At 36.4% G+C, this 21,628-nt stretch overlaps 1 protein-coding gene across 5 annotated transcripts in view; it reads left to right on the top strand.

Annotated features, from left to right (window-relative positions):
• The window catches only part of RPS6KA3 (ribosomal protein S6 kinase A3), a 111,584-nt gene that overhangs the window by 28,296 nt on the left and 61,660 nt on the right, over positions 1-21,628 (top strand). For 4 of the 5 annotated variants that reach the window (XM_028523338.2, XM_028523339.2, XM_028523340.2 and 1 more), the window contains one exon: positions 1,306-1,362. In XM_028523338.2, the coding sequence (XP_028379139.1) occupies positions 1,306-1,362 (57 nt within the window). Of the gene's footprint in view, positions 1-1,305; positions 1,363-18,899; positions 19,106-21,628 lie in introns of those variants that run through there. The other variant, XM_028523341.2, reaches the window with a different exon arrangement.

The raw sequence follows: 21,628 nt of genomic DNA, 5'->3' as shown, positions 1-21,628 counted from the left end.
ATCCTTTTCAGAGTTTTCCCATAGAAATATATACATTGAATCATGTATATATTTATCTAAAATGGGATCATTACAATCCATATTGTTTTGTAAACTGCTTTTTCACTTATTACATGCAACTGTCTTTTCATGTCAATAAATTACATCTTTATCATCATTTTTAATGGCTGCATAGTATTCCATAATGTGGATTGTACCAAATATATTTAACTGGTTCTCTATTGGTAGGAATTTAGATTTCCAATTTGAAGTTCTTTTTTGGAAAAAGTTATGGTGAGCATTCTTGTATGTATGTACATCTTTGCACACTTGTCCATTGTTTTAAAAAATAAATCAAAGTGATGGGCCATTTCAAACATTTGTTTCTTTTTTTTTTTTAAGTACAGACTTATATTGCCTTCCTGAAGGTTGAGCTGATTTACACTTTCTCCAGCAGTTTATCCTGAGTACTCTTTTCCCCATAATAGCACTTGGTGTTACTTTTTCTGTAAATCATTACCAATTTGAAAGGCAAAGGTGTCTTTCAATTAAATGCATTTCCTTGATTAGCACTAAGGCTGAACTCTTTTTTCCTTTATTGCTCATTTCTGTTGAGGTCCATCGTTTTTTTCTTACAGGTTTGTAAAACAAAGCTCTTTATGTATTGAAGATACCAACCCTTTGTCATATGTTGTTTTATTTCTCTTTGTAATTAATTTTTGTGTGTCTGGCAGAAGTTTTAAACTTTTATGGATTCAAATGTCAATTTTTTCTTTATGATTTCCATCCTCCTTACCCCATAAGTATTATTCACCTGTATTTTCTTCTAATACTTGTATAATTTTATTTTTGACATTTAAATGTTCAGTCCATCTGGAATCTATTTTGATGTAGAGACTAGCTTAATTTTCCCCCCAAATAATTAATCAGTTGCCCTGATTAATTATCAGTGGAGTTGGAATTTAGAATGTATTTCCCATACAAAGTATTGTAAATGCAATTTGATGAGGTTTGAATAGGACCATTTGTAATGCATTTAACTATTAAAATAAACTCAAGGGTTCCCCTGGAAAGGTAATTATCATTTATTATATCATTTCCATGGAAAAGTGTTTTTATAGTTTAAAACAAACAATTACATATTAACTTTTTGAAGCATAGCTTATTGCAAAGTGGCAACTGCATACTTATATGGTTGTTCTGTACTTCATTAGAACCCTTCAGGGGTGAAATACTCCTATATGAATTTGTTTTGTCTGCCTTCATTTAACTTTAACTGATGTGAGATCTGTTTTGGTAACTTTCTACTTGCTGTGCTTTTCGCAGAATGGACAGCAAATTATGGATGAACCTATGGGAGAGGAGGAGATTAATCCACAAACTGTAAGTAAAATATTGTATAATAAGAGATATAGATAAAAAAGATACCATAAAATATAAGTATTCTTACTTTTAAGCCGAGTAAAATGACAGTTTTATGGTATTCGAAATTTATTGATTGCTTCCACATGAATTTTACCAAAATACATTCTTGAATATGCCAGTGGCATTAAAAAAAACTGATAAGACTGATCTTAAGAGAATGAAAAACAATTGCTTTATATTGTTGACAAGTTTTTATTAGTACCTTAAATCTTAGTATTATTATTTTTAATCTTATTATTTTTTAAAAAAAAAATTTAGTCCTGGCTGACGTGGCTCAGTGGATTTGAGTTCCAGCCTGCCAACCAAAGGGTCCCCAGTTCGATTTCCCAGTCAGGACTCATGGGTTTCGGACCATGTACCCAGTAGGGGGCGCACCAAGAGGCATCCACATTATTGATGGTTTCTCTCCTTTCCTTTCCTTCTCTCTAAAAATAAATAAATGAAATCTAAAAAAAAAAAAATCCAACTAGCCATAGATTTATTAGAGGCAAGTTAATAAACTGTCTTCCTCTGCAAGATAACAGTTGTTAGCAGCTCAGGTATTATTTTCTTTTTCTTCTATGCATAGGACAATTGTTGTTGATATTTACAAAATATATATATTCTGCAACTTACTATTTTCACTTAATGTCTTAAACATCTTTTACGACAGAAAATATGGATCTACATCTTTTAAATGGTTGTATAATCTATATTATGCATGTCCACTACTTAATGACCATTTTTTGGACCATAAGATACACCTAGGTTTTAGAGGAGGAAAATAGGAAAAAGATTTTTGAAACAAAAAAATGTGGTAAAATATTTAATAACATAAATAACATAATATTTCACCAACATAAATGTAAACAGAACTCAACAGCAGCATTAATGACCATTATTCCTCCCAAATGGGAAGGGGGGTGTCTTATAGTCTGAATACTACCATAATTTTCCCCTGTTTATTTTTGTAAACATGTGTTTCATTAGGATATAGCCTTAGAAAAGGATGTGCTGGAAAAAAGGGTTTGAACATTTAAATCTCAGTAAACACTGCCAAATTGCCCTCCAAACCAAAAATTAATTCCAGTGTAGAATAGGGTATGGTCAAACAGGATATTCAACATTGAATATTATCAGAAATTATTTTACGCCCTGGCTGGCATAGCTCAGTGGATTGAGCGCGGGCTGGGAACCAAAGTGTCCCAGGTTCGATTCCCAGCCAGGGTACATTCCTGGGTTGTAGGCCATAACCCCCAGCAACCGCACATTGATGTCTCTCTCTCTCTCTCCTCCTTCTCTCTCTCTCCTCTCCTCTCCTCTCTCCTCCTCCCCTCTCCCCCCTCTCCCTCTCATCTCTCTCCTCTCTCTCTCTCTCTCTCTCTCTCTCTCTCTCTCCTCTCTCTCTCCTCCCTAAAAATAAATAAATAAATCTTTAAAAAAAAAATTATTTTGCCCTGGCTGCTGTGGCTCAGTGAATTGAGTGCTGGACTGCAAACAAAAGGGTCACTGGTTCAATTTGTAGTCAGGGCACAGGCCTGGGTTGCCAGCCAGGTCTCCCATAGGGGGTACATAATAGGCAACCACACATTGATGTTTCTCTCCTCTTTCTCCCCCATTTCCCTCTGTCTAAAAATAAACAAAATCTTTAAAACAAAGAAATTATTTTTAATTTGAGCCACCCTAAATAAAGAATACTTTCTCATTTTAACTTGCATCTCATTTGACTATTAGTGAAGTTGAGTATCCACATATGGCTTTTGTATATTTGTGTTTGTCCAACTTTCTTTGGGGTTACTTGTCTCCTTGTGATCTGTATTATCTCTGTATCTATTCTGGATATTAACTCCATGTTTGTAAAGTATCTTGCAAATATTTTCTCCCTATTTTTTAACATTGATTATGTTGTATATAATAGGACTTTTCATTTTTAAAAGTCATTGGATCTGGCTTCTGGGTTTTATGTTTTGGTTAGAAATCTTTCCCTGCACCGAGGTTATAAAAATATTCCCTTACATTTTCATCTACCAGTTTTGTGGTTTTATTTTTTGCACTTAGATCTGTGATTTACTTGGAATTTTAGCACCTGTTGTGATATAGAAATCTAACCTTCCTTTCCAAATAAATAACCTGTTGTCCTAATCTCTACTTATTGAATAAAAAAACCCCATCATTCCCATTCATTTGAGATCCTTCTTTATCATTGTATGACAATATAAAATTGTATGGCATTGCACGGCAATATAAAATTGCCAGACACCCTTGGTATCAGTGTCCTAGGGCTGCCCTAACAAATGATCACAAACTGGGTGGTGTAAAACAACAGAAATTTGTTCTCTCACAGTCCAGAAGACTAGAAGTTTGAAATCAAGGTGTTGACAGAGCCATGCTCTCCCCGAAGGCGCCAGAGGAGGCTTCCTTGCCTCTTCCAGGTTCCAGTGAAGCAGTCTTTGGTGTTCCTTGGCTTGTAGATGCATCACTCCAGTTTCTACCTCCTCTGTCAACGTGACATTCTCCGTGTGTGTCTCTTCAAAAATTTCCTGTTCTTTTAGGGACACCAGTCATTGCATTAGGGCCCACCCTACTCCAATTTGACCGCATTTTAATATTATTATATCTGGAAGGACCCCATTTTCAGATAAGTTCACATTCACAGGTTCTGGGGATTAGAACTTGAGCATACTTTTTCAACAGTTTTTTAAATTTTATTTTTCAATTATAAAACATACAATATTGATTTCAAGTATATGGCATAGTGATTACACATTTATGTACCTTATAGAGAGGTCACCCCAATGTGGTATCATGTAAAATACAGCATAGAGAATATTGAACATACCTTTTTGGGAGGACACAGTTCAACCTACAACACTTCTGCAGGTTTTGACTTCATATACAATTTCAGTTACTTTTATTATTTTTTTATAGATGGCAAGGCAAGCCTTCCTACCTTTTTACTTTTCAAAATTGTAGTCTTATACATCTTCCAAATAAATTTAACAATCAGTTTATCAAGTACTCCTGAAAAAGTTACTGAAATTTTCTATCAGAATTACATTTCACTTATAAGTTAGCTTAAAGAAAATTATTTTAATATTGGGTCTTCACATCCAAGGGCATTTATTATTCTGATATTCTTTTATAGCCTTTATCAAAATTTTTTCGTTTCTTAACATAATTTTGTGTATTTCTTATTAAGATAATTCATAGATATTTTATTATATTGTAAGTGGGATTTCTTTTCTACTGTGTCTTCCATGTGATTATTGCTAGTATATTAAAAAATTATGTTTCTACATGCTTTTTAACATCTTGGAAAAGTTAATTTTCAGAAACCAAACAAATTTTCATGAACATTATGTCAGTTATGGAGGAGTGAGATTATTGTACTGTTCTTAGAACCCTTTAATAGTTTTGTGCTCCCTTTAAATAAAGCCCACACTCTGCAGGGTTACCTACCAGCCCTGTATAATAAGGCCTTTGCATTTCCTCTACAGCCACACACCTCTACCTTCTAACGAAAGTCCAGTCACTCAAATGTATCAGGTTCTGTTTTGCCTCTGGGACTTCAGAGGCAGTATTCCCTCTCCCAGAATTTTTTCCCTTTACCATCCCATTCCAGTTAATTCCTGATCATCCTTCAGATCCAAGTTTTGATATCATTTTAAACTGAGACATCTTTCTGATACAATTATCAGTTCCGTTTTCACCTTGAGTTCAGTATTTTTCCTCTGTGCTGCCGTAGCAGTCTATGCATACCCTAAATGGCAACACCACACTAGATTCCATTGCTTTTTTATCTTGTTTATATTTCCCACTAAACTGTAAGCTGCATGAGGCAGTGGCCGTACCTGACTTATTCCATGTTTTATATCCAGCACCCCAATAAATGCTTGTTAATTAAATGAAGACATGAATTGTGTTCTGGCTAGCAAAGGGACCTGGGCATGGGGCCTAGTGCCCAAGGCTACCTTCACATTTGGTCTAGATTTCTGTACCTCCCAAGCCATCTGAAGCATTTTACTTCATTAGCCTATAGTATGCATTTATTAGCATTTAAGCAAATGTAAAGGCAATCAGCCCTGGCTGGTGTGGCTCAGTGGATTGAGCGCCAGCCTGCAAACTGAAAGGTTACCAGTTCGATTCCCAGTTAGGGCACATGCCTGGGTTGTGGGCCAGATCCCCAGTCAGGAGCATGCGAGAGGCAACTGATTGATGTTTCTCTTGTACATCAATGTTTCTCTCCCTCTCTTTCTCCCTCCTCCCTTATCTCTAAAAATAAATAAATAAAATCTATAAAAGAAACAATCAGTAAGTGTTACTCTTGATATTTCTGCCACCAAGTACCCTTTTCCTTCATGTAACAACTCCTTTAGAAGAACAACCTTCAGATTTTTTATTCTCTCTAGTCTAAAATCAAAGCATTTTCTATTGCAATATTATATGGCTCATACTTTTCCTCAGAGTATTCACAGCATTAGTGATATTTACCTCTGGAAGAAAACTGCTTTCTAGAGATAGGGTGAAAAGGTACAGGACTAAGACATTACCAGCAGTGTGGATGAACTTGTTGAGCAGATTATAGGAGTTGGGTTTTACTATAAGGTAAAAGCCTAATATTTAATATTTCTTTAATGGTATTAAACCTAAAACATTATCAAAATATATGTAAGCTTTATACTTTTAAATTATATTTGCCTTCAATGTACAATTAAGTTTTCATTTTGTCAGTTACCGATAATTAAATAAAGTTGAGATGTCACATTAGTTATCTATTTGATGCATAACAAATTCTCTCAAATTTAGTAGATTGAAACAACATATGCTTATTATCTCACAGTTTCTGTGGGCCAGGGACCTGTGCACATCTTAGCTAGGTTCTTTGGATCAGAGTCTCTCACATATTGCAGTTAAGCAGTTGGCCAGGGTGGGGTCTCATCTGAACGTGAAGGATCTCTTCCAAGCTGATGTTTGTTGGCCCAGATTCCTGGCCTATAGAACTTATGAAATAATAATATGTATGGGACTTGTCAACTGGAAGGCTTTTTTGTATGTTATAGCTCCTTTTCCATGGGCTAGAATGCAGAGTGTAATGGTTAGCCAGTTTTGACCATAGCTTTTCCCCACAAAGTGGAAAATAACAAGAGAGAAGAAACATGGGTCTTTTAATGGCCTAATTATATAGTGACACCTCTTCACCCTAACCTACCCTCTTACTTATGGAGTATTCCATGAGAGAAAAATAGGCACTTATTTTGTTTGAGTCATTGTATTTTGAGGTCTTTTTGTTATAGCAGCTTAGTCTGTAACTGCATCTAATCATTCATTAGCCAAATAGTTAATGAATGTCTGTTGAGTGCCAAGAACTCTGTTAGGTTGTTGGAGACACAAAAGCATACAAGGACAACTTTTAGTTTTAAAATGACAAGATAAAGCTGTTTTTGTTCTCTTCTCCTCTGGGAAATTATCACTGAAAATAATAAGGGGAATAAGAAACAGAAATGTGGTCTTTGAAATTAGAAGACTTCTGTAACTGAACCACAATGTAGAAATATAAAAAGCAAATAAAAGAGTCATAACAAGAAGAAGTTATAGGACCTAAGTGCTTTTAGATGAGTATACCAGCAGAAAGCAAGCCTTATTCCCAGCCCCCAAAGCCCCAGAAGAGCTTAAGAATGAGGTCACCAGGTACTATAGCAAGTGGAGATACAGCACAGGGCTAAAAAGACAGATTAGTTGAATGTCTATATAAAGAACCTCTACTTTCTCCTGTCTCCTACCCCTGGAGGAGACAGGAGGTATTTCAGAGAAAAAAAAAATGAACCAGAGAGGCTCCAGGCTTGGGAAACCCCAGGCATAGTAGGAAGTGGGGTGAGACACTGGGCTGGAAATAGGGAGATCAAGTGAAAGTCGCCTGCTGAATGGTGGAGCTGCCCCTGTGATGTCTCTTGAACATGTCCTCTGGCTTCTGTTTGCACCGGAGCCCTCTTATTTTGGCTGCATTTCCCTTCTTCGCACTTCATCTCTTCCTCTCTTTCCTTTATTCTTTGCACTGCTGTCTGACTCCTTCCCATATCCTAGATCCACTTCTCTTTCATCTTTGGAATTTTAATGCTGTTTTCCTTTCTTCTGGCTTTCTAAAGGTTTGATCTTTTCTTGTCTTCCTGTGCCTGAACTAAAAACTTTTATTTCCTCCATGTATCTCATAAATATATAAGAAAATTTACTGAATTAAATTGGTTCATTCCGGAATATAACAGTTATCACCTTTTCCCATCGTTCTCCCCAGGAATGTTTGCATATTAATCCATATTTATGTCTAATTAGTTGAATTTCTTACCAGTTAACTTGCTCCAGCCACTGTCTTGTTCTTATTTCCCTGCTGGAGAGTTGAATATTTTTATTCTTCATTTTGGTGGGGTTGTGGCGAAAGACTATCTAGCAGAAAGTAGAATGCTGTGTAGCAGCATCTCAAGCTTCCTGGGCTCCAGAATTTGCCATCCTTTGTCCGCTGGCCGAGAACTCCATGCTCTGCATAATCCATGCTGGAGCAGTAGGGATTCTTGACTGTTGAGGTCTCCATATTCATCTAAGAATCATTAAAGCAGTTTCTTGCTTTGTGGGAAATTATTCTCTTAGTGGTTCTTGTACAAGTGAACATTCTTCTGGGGCTTGAGTATTAAAGGAGGTAAATAAATACTTAGCACAAAGTAAGAGCCCAATAAGTGTTAATTTTCTTGTCTCCTTCCTTCCAGAGACCGATCCTGCTCTCTCAGGCTATTCACCAGGGATAAAGTAGGCCCCTTACGAATTAGGGTAGTAGTGGTTTTGTGGCGACAATAGGCCTGGCCTCAGACAAAATTGTGAAATGATGGACTTTCTCTTAACTTGGTCCTTTGATCCTTCTGTTACCTCTATCTGTCTTTCTAATGACCATTTATACATTAATTGGTCATAGCAACAACTTTGTAAATATATTTACTATAGTCCTAAACACTGTACATATCAACTCAGTCTTTGTAGCTCTGTAGCGCTTGTATCATAGTCACAAGCATGATTGTCAAGGATTGGAGAAACCTAGTTTAAAAAGATAAAGTGGGCATAGATTATAGATGACCTTAAATGCCAAATTAAGGAGCAGCACCCTATGAAGGACACAGGCCGGAGTACACTTGCAGTGCCTTGTTTAAAACTTGCATTTGAAGATCCAAAACGATACTCGTAGTCATGAGTCCAGCACATAACTTGAACACCTCCTACAGTCATCATGGCTCAAATACCAAATAAACTACAGAAAGCAAAGCCCTAGCAGAGTTGTCCATAGACTAAAGAACCCATTCAACACAGGAAAGCACAATAGAGTGCTCATTGGCAGGGGACGTTTGTGGAGTGGTACATTAATGGCACTTAACTGGCTATGTAGAGCACTGATTTTCAACCTTTTTCATCTCATGGCACACAAACTAATTACTAAAATTCTGCGGCACACCAAAAAGTAGATTTCTTGCTTATCTGACAAACAGTAGGTATAATTTTGACTCTTTCACACTGGGCAGCTATTGTTGCGTCGGCTGTTGTCATTTTTCAATTTGACAATGTAAGGGAAAAGAGGTTAATGCCCCTGAAAAAATAGTCAGGTATTGCATGTTTTAAAAATTCTTGCAGCACACCAGTTGAAAAATGCCAGTGTATAGTATTGTCTGTTCTAATTCTCATTGACTGAGAGTATATTTTAGCACTCAGAGCATGGGAAAAATATACTCTAGTAGAATTGAGAGTATATACCACAAAGGAAAATATTCTTGGAAAAAATAGCATTATAATTAGCACTGTATAGTAGCATTAAATAGAGCATCTCTATAATAGGTAGAATTTCCAAGCATGTAAGGTTTCCTTTTGCTACACTTTATTTCTCTTTGAGGGCCTTTTTTCACTTCCTAGCGTTCCTTCCTTCATACCTAAGAGCTCTTTAAAAAATTTAAACCCCCTCTTTTTTTTAAATTATGGTTTGCCTAACTCATATGGTGCCTCTGATCCAAAATTGCTTCTCCTCTACTCCAGTCTATTTATCACAATACCTATTTTTTCAATCAAGTGATCTAATCCATAATTGGAAAGAGAGCAAGCTGATTGATTAAGTTATGTTCAAGTATGAATGTTTCATTGAGTCAGTCTGTAATACTGGCATATTGAAAGTTATATCCCTTTACCTAAATGAGTTTCTAATTTAAGCCATTTTAGACAATATGACTTAGTAAAGAGAACATTGGTCTAAGCAGAAAAAAATGTGTGGATAGGGAGATGAGCAGTACCACATAGGGCAGGGGTGTCAACTCCTTTTCACCAGGGGCCACATCAGCCTCACAGTTGCCTCAAAGGGCTGAATGTAATCTTAGGACTGTATACATGTAACTGCTCCTTAACTAGGGGCAAGGAGCTTGGCACTGCCACTGGGTAGAAACAAGGTGCCAGGCTAGATAAAACAAGGTGGAGGGCCGGGTTCGGCCTGTGGGCCTTGTGTTTGCCACCTGTGAGTTAGGGGGTACTGCTACTTCAAGAGGGCACCTGGGATGTTGGTACTGCCACCGCCTTGCCCTCTCTCCATGCTCATGGGAGATATTGTGAGTGGAACATAACAAGCTTTCTCTTGAGACAGAGCCATTAGAAGCAACCCCTCTTGGTGCTCTCAGAAGCCACTACCTTTTGGTTCAGGTTGATGAACATGAAACTTTTTTCCCACCTCTAGTTTAAAACCTTACAACCTTAGCACTTTATAACATTATCTACTGATGGCTGTGTGCTCAAGAGTAATTCTCCTGTACTTAAATGGATATCCTTTGGCATCTGAAAAATTTAATGATCCATATAAAAATGTTTCCAAAGGAATTGGTCAATAACATATGAATTTTAAGTTGTTATCATAGAGGTTGATTTTTCTTTAGAAGGATTCAGCCATCTTGGAGTCATGAAGATGGTTGGTAATTGGGTTTGACCAGGGTTGGGGTTTTGCCAAACAAATGTATGGTATAGAACAGTGTTTAGAAACTCTGCTGTGGACCCTCTACTGAGCTTTCTTCCTTCATGGTCTTTTCTAAAGGGTTAGCACTTAATGGTTGCTGACATAAGTCAGCCACTGGCCATACACATATACACTCCTTTCCCAGATAGAATTACGTGGTTATACTCCCAGCAACATCTCAGTGCAAACTTGGGTAGCAGTTTCCTTAACTTCTCTCTAAGCCTCAGTTTCTTCATCTGTAGTGTGGATAATAATACGTATCTCAAGTGTGGTAAGAGTTAACTGAAATAATTTTATGTAAAGTGTGGTGCTTAGAATATAGTAGTATCTCACTTAATGATATTGTTAGAATTATGCTTGAAAAGACAATATATTAATAACAAGAATTCAAATAAAGGAACCAAGGACTTAGAAAAAGAACCACAAAGTAAACCTATGAAAAGCAAGGGAAGGAATTAAATATAAATTCCAAATCAGTGAATTAGAAAACAGAGAGAAAAAAAACAAATGCACAGCATTAGAAAAGCAAAATAAGATATAACCTCAGATAGGAAGGAGATTAAAACACCATAACAACTAAAATATTTACAGATAAAATGATATAATGTCTGGGATTTGCTTCAAAATAATGAAGTATAGGAGTGGGGGGAGTGAGTATATGAAGCAGGATTGGACATGAGTTGATTGTCAGAACTGAATGCTGTGTACTTAAGAGTTTGTTACTCTCTTCTGTCTACTTCTATGTATGCTTGAAAGTTTTTATTAAGTTTAATTTAAAATAGAATACAAGCTCTGGCTGGTGTAGCTCAGTGGTTTGAGCGCGGGCTGCGAACCAAAGTGTCTCAGGTTCAATTCCCAGTCAGGGTACATGCCTGGGTTGCAGGCCACGGCCCCCAGCAACCCCACATTGATGTTTCTCTCTCTCTCTTTCTCCCTCCCTTCCCTCTCTAAAAATAAATAAGTAAAATCTTTAAAAAAATAATAGAATAGAATACTAAGTGTAACTCTATACTAATATGAAAGTCTCTCTAAATATGTGGGTTTTTTGGAAAATCTAAATGATATCATTTAGGAAAGGATAGAAAAACAGAGTTATAACAACAGCAAGGGAGAAATTTAAGTTACTAAAGAGCAAGCCCTCCCTCACAACTACAGTGCCAACCCCCAATAATTTGGCAGGAGAAATGTTTGAAACTTTCAAAAGATAGATCATTCCTGTGGCCTTTAAATTGTCCCAAAACCTAGAGAAAATTTTCATTGCCTTCTAGTTTGTTCTGTAAAGTTAACATAGGTCTAAAAATGAAAGTTGACACAGAAAAGGAAACTGTTAATTTATGAATATAGATATAAAAATTCTAGAAAATTACAAATCAGATACAGACTTAAATTAAAACAATGGATCTTCCCAGAAATACAAGCATATTAGGACATCTCCTGATCTGTTATTAAATCAGTAGCTCAAAGGAGAAACACTAAGTGACCATATTAATAGATAATAAAAAGGATAGAACTATCTATCCTTCTATTAATAGATAATAAATTAATAGATAATAAAGAGTAGATCATAATTCTCTTATAAGAATTGAATATTCTGCTTTTAGTAAAGAGGAAGTAGTCTGACTTTAACATGATAAAACATGTCTAAAGCCAAATATTATCATATTTGAATGATTTAGTGAATATATTCCCGTCGGGATCAAGGTAGCATTTATAACTGATTGCTTTATGCTCCAGAGACTATGAGAAATTTGAGTTTTGCTCTGTAATGGGAGGCCACTGAAGAATTTGAGTTAGAAGCACGACCCAGTCTGATTTCTGTGTTAAGATTATTCAGGCTGCTGCGAAGAGAAGGGATTGCACAGGGAAAATCGGAAAGTGGATGGCACTAGATGATGAGGCTTTGTACTGAGTGTAGCAGAGGAACTAGAAATAGATTTGATGTTAATTTCAGAGATAAAATTTGTTGGTGGATCAATATGAATGGAAGGAAATTAAGAAGGGAAAGAGCCAAAAAGGACCTAAAATGTTTAGGGGATTAGTTATGATGCCATTGCCTAAAATTGGGAAGATTAGCTTTCCATTACACTTTAAATAAAATCCAGCTCCAAACTTCTTGATAATCTATAAGGCCTTATATAATATGGACCCATCCTACCTCCCCATCTTCTTCTCTTTCTTCAGTGTTTACATTCTACAGCCACTGAGGTCTTTCTTTTGTGTTTTGAATTCATTAAGTTGATTCCTATCTCAGGTCTTTTGCATCTGCTGTTCTTTCTGTTTGAGAGCTGTAGACCAAACTTTGCCTATAAAGGGCTAGGTAGTAAATATTTTAATGGCTTTGTGAGCCATATGGTCTCTGTAGCAACTATTCAAGTCAGCAGTAGACATTGTAGGGCAAAAACAGCAGGAGCTCACAGGTGAACAGAGATCGGCATGACCATATTTGGCCCTTTCCTGGCCTGGCTTTAGTTTGCCCCTGCCTGATGTCTTGGTGTGATTCCGCCATTATTTAGATTGTTTCTGGAGCGTGACTTGGCAAATAAGTTAGGATAAAAAAATTAAAAACTGCAAACTCTGCTTCTAGCAAGGCAATTTCACTCGTAGATAGTATTTCTAAATGCTTGTCAACGTCCACAAAGGATGGGGACATCCCAATGGTATAGAAGATAAATACCTGACCACAGGGGATTTGTATAGTAGAATCTCTGCAGTTGTGAATAATGCATTGGAGGTTATTTAATAATACAGAACAGGGATCCGTGAAGGAAACCCAAAATCTGCCTCCTGTTTTTGTCAATGAAGTTCTATTGGAACACAATATCACCCACTCCTTTCTCCACTGCAGCAGCAGCGTTGACAGAGACCACGTGGCCCGCAAAGCCAAAAACATTCACTGTTTGGCCCTTTACAGAAAGAAGTGATAATATATGTCGTACAGTTTAAGTGTGTGCATGTGTATATACAGAAAAAGACTGAGAAAAAATGCACCAAAATAGTGAGTTTTACTCTCTTGTTTTTTCCCTTTTGTGTATTTTTATTTTTTAGGTTTTCCATAATGGACATGCATAATTTTTTTTTAAATCTTCATCTGAGGGCATACTTATTGATTTTAGAGAGAGGGGAAGGGAGGGAGAGAGAGAGGAAAAGAAACTTTGATGTGAAAAACATTGATTGGTTGCCTCTCATAGGTACCCCAACCGGGAACCAAACCTGCAACCTAAGCATGTGCCCTGACAGGGAATTGAACCCATGACCTTGCAATTTATAGGTCACTTTACAGGACAATGCTTCAGCAGACCAAGGCACACTGGCCAGAGTGACATGCACAATTTTGTAATAAAAGTTACTGTTTGAATAATAAGGTAGATGAAACCAGTAAGGTATACAAATGAAGAAAAACTAGCTGAAAATTTTATTATAATAAGATAAATTTTCAAAAAGAGTTAGAGGCAGGAAAAATATGAACAATAATATTTAGTTTTATGCACACAACCCCACAAGTAATGTCCATTTCAGATTTCAGCATGTGATACTTATTCAGGAAGCCATTATTTCAGTTTCTTATGTGCTATTTACTATGGGAATGCAAAGGTAAGTACCGTGCCTGTTCTGAATATAAATCTGGTAGGGGCAATAAGATGTGCTCAAATGGTAATAAATGCCATAAGCAATGTACCAAAGGGCCTTAAGAGCCTTAATTCTGGTTCAGTGATAGCTAACACCCAAATAAAGGAGTTGCTGAGTCCTGAGAGAGTTGTAACAAGATTATAAGGGATTCTAGTCACATGAGCTAATCTTTCGATTTTGTTTATGGTGCCTTTTGATTAGAGAAGTTTTGAGTTTTATAATCAAATCTATATCAATATTTTGCTTTATGGCTTCTGTATTTTCCAAACAGGTAGCCAGATGTCCTAAGATTTCCCTCAGATGTAAAGTGTCACATGTATTCTTTTCTGTCCCTCTGTTTATCTTTTATACAGTAGTACCATGCTGTTTCTAAAATATACATATATATATACACACACACATATTCTATTGATTATGCTATTACAGTTGTCCCCCTTACAATTTTTCAATTATAACTTTCCCCCTTTGCCCCCCTCCATCTGGTACCCCCCTTCCCTCCAGCCCTCCCTGCCCCTTAGTTTATGTCCATGGGTCGTGCAGATGAGTGTTTTGGCTTCTCCATTTCCTATGCTATTCTTAATATCCCCCTATTTTGTACCTAACCGATTATGCTTCTTAATCCCTGCACCTTTTCCCTCATTGTCCCCGTTCCCCCTCCCAGCTGATAACCCTCCATGTGATCTCCATATCTATGATTCTGTTCCTGTTCTTGTTCCTTGTGTGCTTAGTTTTTTCTTGTTGTTGTTGTTGTTGTTGTTGTTTAGATTCGGTTGTTGATAGCTGGGAGTTTGTTGCCTTTTTAATGTTCATAGTTTTGATTCTCTTCTTTTTCTTAAATAAGTCCCTTTAACAGTTCATGTAATAATGGCTTGGTGATGATGAACTCCTTTAGCTTTACCTTGTCTACGAAGCAATTTATCTGCCCTCACATTCTAAATGATAGTTTTGCGGGGTAGAGTAATCTAGATTGTAGGTCCTTACTTTTCAAGACTTTGAATACTTCTTGCCGGTCCCTTCTTGCCTGCAAAGTTTCTTTTGACAAGTCAGCTGATAGTCTTATATGAACTGCTCTATAGGTAAGTCTCTGCTTTTCTCTTGCTGCTTTTAAGATTCTCTCTTTATCTTTGATGTTTGCCATTTTAATTATGATGTGTCTTGGTGTGGTCCTCTTTGGGTTGAACTTGTTTGGGACTCTGTGCTTCCTGGACTTGTATGTCTGTTTCCTTCACCAAATTAGGCAAGTTTTCTTCATTACTTTTTCAATTAGTTTTCAATTTCTTGCTCTTTCTCCTCTTCTAGTACCCCTTTCATTTGGATGTTGGTACTTTTAGGGATGTCCCAAAGGCACCTTACACTGTTTTCTGTTTTTTGAATTCTTTTTCCTTCTTGCTGTTCTGGTCAAATGCTTATTTCTTCCTTGTGTTCCAAATTGTTGATTTGAATCCCAGCTTCATGTCCTGTACTGTTGATTCCCTGTAGATTTTTCTTTATTTCAATTAGTATAACCTTCATTTCTGCCTGGCTCTTTTTTATTTTGTTGCTGTACTCAATGAGTTCTTCAAACATCCTGATCACCAGCGTTTTGAACTCTGCATCTGATAGGTTGGTTTTCTCCATTTTGTTTAGTTCTTTTTTCAGAGTTTTGTTCTGTTCTTTCATTTGGGCCATATTTCTTTGTCTGCTCAACTTGGCAGCCTCCCTGTGTTTGTTTCTGTGTATTAGGTAGAGCTGCTTTGATTCCCTGTCTTAGTAGCATGGCCCATTATAGAAAAGGCACCTGTAAATTGTGTGGGGTGGAACCTTAGGTAATCACCAGGGCAGGACAACCTGCTTCACTGCTTTGTGGCTCTGTGTGGGGGGAAGGGCTCGGAGAAGGGACCATGCCACTGTCTGGCTTCTGGAGGTTTGCCTAGCACTCGCCCTTTATGACTAATGCCCTTCAAGTTGTTGCACTGGTGTTGAGTCCCAGAGAGGGTGGTTCTAGGTACTTTTTAAGTCCAGGCAGGCCCTTTAAGTGGAATCTCATGAAAATCCAGCAATTTCCTCTGCCACCCCAACCCCCACTGATTTTATAGCCAGAAGTTATGGGAATTTATCTTCCTGGCACTGGAACCCTGGGCCATGCAGTCGGACATGGGTCTAGGATTGCTCACTCCCAAGGTATCCTTCCAGACTTTTATCTACCACATGTGAATGTGGGACCATCCATTCTGGCACTGCCACCTCTTATGCCAGATCGCATCTCCATGCCACTCTGCCCATCTCTGCATCTCTGCCCGGTCCGGATGATGTGGCTTCTTTAAATCCTTGGTTGTTGGGCTTCCATACAGCTTGATTTTCTCACATTTGTGAATGTCATTTGCTTTGAGGTCTAGTTGTAATTCTTTCTGTGGTTGTACAAGGAGGTGAAGCTTTTCAACACCTCCATCTTTATTGGAAGTTTTACGCTGTTTTAATTAAGGTATCATTTCAACTCAGGAAGACTTATGTCAGATTTTGCTCTCCGAAATATTGCTTCATTATCATAGAACTAATGTTAAGAGGCACAATGCATAGCAAATTGTGACTTGTTAACCTGAGTATCAGTAGTCACTAAAGCCAATTTAGACTAATCCTTTAAATTCCAAAAAAGGTTGTTTGGTTGCTCCTGTTCACAAGTATTACTTGAATAAAATGGATGACTGCTCCATACAGAGACATGTCTATTTTGTTTCGTATGTCTTAATCTATTGTGCAATAACCATGATGTTTGCTTCTTCTGGACAGTCAACCTTACAGCCCTTTTGCAACATTTTGAGGAGTCTTATGTAATTCTTTTTGGGAGATGGGAGGGTTTGTGTTCTGATGGTAAACTTTCTAAGTGCTATACTTGCTGAAAAATTTAGGTTTGCATTTTTAATCAAGAGAAATGCACAGTTTCCCAGGCACATTTCAAAGTTTTATTTTGGATATTTGGACTCTATTTGATTCTGATATATTTACTTACATAAGATTTTCTTTTTACTTGAGAAATTTTTCTTTTATTTTTTCATTCCTCACCCAAGGAATTTTTCATTACTCTTAGAGAGAGAGAGAAATATCAATGTGAGAGAGAAACATTGACTGGTTGCCTGCCATAAGCACCCAGACCAGGAATAGTATGCACCTGAACTGAGACTTGAACCCACCACCTTTAAGTTACTAGACTATGCTCCAACCAACTTAGCCACACTGGTCAGGGCTTGAGAATTTTTTTTTATTTTTTACTTTCCATTAGGTCACTTATATTGGGTTGGCCAAAAAATCTGTTAGTTTTGTTTTTTTTTTTCCATAAAATTAAAGACACATGTTTCGTTTTCAGCAATAACATTATTGATTTGGATATTTTGAGTATGTTGGCTATCTGCCACTATTGGCTTCTAATGAGTAGAGGCCAGGGGTGCTGCTAAACATCTTCCAATGCATAAACATCTTTCAATGCATAAGATAGCCCCACGGCAAAGAATTATTTGGCCAAAATGTCAATAGTACCAAGAAACTTTGCAAACCACTTCTGACGCATTCTATCAATCACAGCGCCTTCTCCATATACTGCACAAATCTCTTTTTTTTGCGTTTCAATTGTGTTTTTACCTTTCTTGAAATAATAAAGCATAATCTGCCAAAAATGGTGCATGTTTTCTTCCATGTTGAACATTAAAATGGCTGCACACAAATTCACCAATTTTGATAAGTTATTTTTAAATGCACGCTGATATGACAGCTGTCACAATACAGTCTAACAAAATTGTTTCAAATGAAGTTAAAAATAACTAAGCACTACTAAAGCCTGCACCTAATGGGCACCCGAATGTTTGCTCAATAAAGGAGTGCTGAACTGAGCTGCCATTATAGATAGCTCCATCATCAAATACATGCCTTCATCCAGAAAGTGAGCGGCTTGTTCATGGTGTTTTCAGAAGCTCTTTAGGTTTTGAAAATGTTGTAGTTTTATTAAATTTGTATTGGCTGCGTAGATTAATGCTTGAGGGTTTTGTTGGTTCCATATATTTGAACTGTACGTTAAGTACATTTCCCCCACAGCTCTCAATGCTGTGTCCTTTGGTTTTGTTTAAACACCATTATCTTGGTATAATTGAAAAAAAGTATTTCCCAAAGCAAAAATGCGTTAGAAGAACTTCTTGAAGCTCCTAAAGGATGAGATTATGGAATAAGGGATTGTCTGGTAGCTTCACCCCTACTTTTCCAGGTTGGCTTCTTCAGTAAGGGTTCCGTTTGTTCAGGAATAACCTAGTGATTGCAATTTTCATTTCGTTTTTATCAACTAGGAATGTGAGTTTTAGCTATGGGCTGTGAAATTTTTAACTTGGTTGATGATGTTTATAACAAATGTGGATGTAAATGTAATTTACTTTCACTTAAGATAGGAATAATATGTCCTTATATCACACAATCAAAAAGTTTCTTTTGCATGTGGTCATTTTCTTCCTATAGCTACAAAACTCTTCCTCATTGACTGGGAACGCCCATGACATGGCTATATATAGTCTTAAAGTAGTCTTGAGACTATGCTTTGGATTGTGTGTATAAACATTGCAAAGGATAAAATTTCACATGTACATTAATGACTTATTTTAATAGTGCTGGCTAGTTTCAGTTACTTTTAAAGAGTCACATGTTAAGAAATACTGGCATTTCTCAGGGTTCAGAAGTAAAATAATGTTCACGTCACTGGTTGTGAAAATTCACTGGATTTCTGGGAACCAGGAGTCAAGAACTATACAACAGGATTTTGCTATCAGCAAATCTGTTTTGGTTTCCTGTTCTGGCCTCTCTACCTATCAGCTACGTTAGTACCCTCGCCATTTGTTTCTCCTTTCTTTTACCACAGGAAAATTGTCAGGCCTCTTTTTCTAGCATTTCAGGACCCGCCTGACAGGAAATTTTCTAATTGCCGGAACAGCTGGTAGGAGAAAACTTTGCAGGGGCCTGGCCTTCCCTTTCTAACTTAAGTTTTACGGTCAGAAATTCTTTTCTCACCATCATGGTTTCGTAGCCATGTTTAAATTTCTGTCTTTTCGTGTTCGCTCTATACAGGTAAGCTTTATTTAACTTTATTAAAGACTAAAATGTTTTTCTTGATGCTAACTATAATTATACTAATTAAACAATTACTTTGTATGTTCTTTTAAGACGCTTTTCAAAATTCAAAACCAGTTTTTGTAGCACTTTTAAAGGATTATATTTCTATTTACTAAAAGCCATTTACAAGTATTATACATTTCAAGTCTGGATATTTAGTAAGTTTATTTTTACATTGACTTTTTAGAGCTGGAGTAATTTTTATCTTGCTAGTGTTTGTAATTTTGTGTAGTAAAATGGATAACTATAACTCTCAGTGTTAAACCAGGCATGAGCAGAATTATGAACTTATTAGTATTTAAGAGATTGCCATAATATAAGCAATATTTTGATGGATAAAAGAATGCAGACGGTCAAGAACTTAAAATCAGATTTTTGTTGAAAACGGTTCCTTTAAAAATGTGAAGTGTTTAATCAACTATATTTAAGTAACTTTAAGCAAGTAATTTTATCTAACTTAGAATAAGCACAGTTTTCAAAGCATTAGTGAATGGTAATTTGTACTATATTTACTCTACAATCCTGCCAAATCAACTTGATATTTTCCTGTGAGAATTGTGCTATCCTCCTGCTCTGTAAAGAGAATTAAATGTGTTGATTGGGAGAAAACTGTGCTTTTTGTGGCAGTGATTGAGAATATTAGTCTGGAGAACCAGCAATACTGTTTTTTCAAACATGGATATAAAAAGCTGGCTTGGAATAATCTTTTTAAGAATTTGGTTAAATGAAAAATGCTGATCGTATTTATCATTCATTAGCAAATCAAGTAAATTGGATTTGTTTGAATTGTAATCTAGAATAAATTAAAATGTGGTTTTTCACCATGGCTTGGATAAGTAGCCTAATTATGTGTCCCAACCAAATAATTTTTATGTATCTTGATCATCTAAAAAAATTAAGATAGCTTCTTAAAGCAAAAAGCTGTATTATAGAACTATAGGTTCTGTATAGGGAGTGGTACATTAATTTTTAGTTACTTTTAAGAGGTAAATAAAGTATACCTTTTTCATTTGTAGTCTTTATGTTAAGCCAAAAAAATGGTTACATATCTATGGTTAGAATATATTTATTGGCTTTTACTGAGGAATATTTCAATGTTTTACTTCAAGCTTCAACAAATATTTTCTGAGATTCAAAACAATTTAGAAAATACAAATGCCTTAAGAACACACTTCCTGACTCAAGGGAGGGGAGGAAAAGGAAATTATGTATACAAGGCAGGGCATAATGCCAAATGTTGAATCATTCTTTAAAATCAATTAATATCATGCAGTTTGTTTTTTAATGTTAGCATGTTACACCATTAGGTTTTCTATAACACAATAGACAGCATTGATTTCAGTTTCTTTTCTGTAATCTCTTTTACATTTTAAGAACAAAATTGTACTCTTTCCCTCTCAACATGAAAAAAAAAACATTGTCAATTTTTTTCCATTAAAGGACAAATCTTAAAAGACCATTTAAGAGGGAACCTACAGATCTTTTGTTGGTCTCAAGAAACAAACAAGGTGGCTTTCTGTGTGACTTTTTCTTCTGCCATTTTACTGTGATATCTGAAATAACACTATTTATAGAATTCCTAAAATTATGTATTTTTAACTGAATTGACTTTGTTTTATCTATCAGGGGTCAGTTCTCAACAGGTATTTAATCCAATAATAAATCTTTGAAATCCTAGGTAAATTCCTAGAGGGCAGATAATCTTTATTTTAGTATCTCTAACACCCGGCAGAGTACCTGGCTCATAATCTGAATTGCCTTCCAACAAAAACAAATGGACCTAAGATAGTATGTCATAGATCTGAAACATTTTCATTAAGGACTAGGCAGGCAATCAAAAAGAAGTGAAAGCATGAGAAGGGCCTGAGTTTTAGTCCTCTCCCAGACTTGTTCTTCCCTTCCTCTCCCTCATGAGCTCTGATCCAGAGACAGCCATTTCCATGTGTGCTCCCATACCAGCCTTCGCACTGGCTTGTCCTTTTGCCTGAAATGCTGTTCCTCAAGGTGGTTGACTCCCTCACTTCCTTTGAGTCTTTGCTCCAATAGAATCTTTTCAGTAAAACCTGCCCTGATGCCTTTCTTTAACATTGCAAACTCTCCATTCCTGCACTTCGGATCCCTGTTACCCAACGTACTACCTTTTCTTACCATGGTATGTACTGTGTTCTAACATGAACAATAATAATCATTATTGTTACTACTATTAAGTCTCTCCCCGAAACAGCAGGTATGAGCTAGTGGAAGATCACATTGTTGCTCTTCTAGCTGTTGTACAAGATTGCCCAAGCATGAGTAGTATTGTCCTAGCTGAAACTCAAATTCACTTCTAAAATACTCATGATCCTATAACTTGGAAAAATTAAGCACAGTCTGGGCATCAAGATACCAACCAAGGATATTTTGCATATTATGCTACTATTACTTAACATATACATAAAAGTAGACAGAAAATAGTTGGCTAATGTGTTTAGTAAAAAC

This window comes from Phyllostomus discolor, chromosome X (genome assembly GCF_004126475.2).
Source record: "Phyllostomus discolor isolate MPI-MPIP mPhyDis1 chromosome X, mPhyDis1.pri.v3, whole genome shotgun sequence".
NCBI classification, from domain to species: Eukaryota; Metazoa; Chordata; class Mammalia; order Chiroptera; family Phyllostomidae; genus Phyllostomus; species Phyllostomus discolor.
This window is presented reverse-complemented; position numbering and strand designations above follow the sequence as displayed.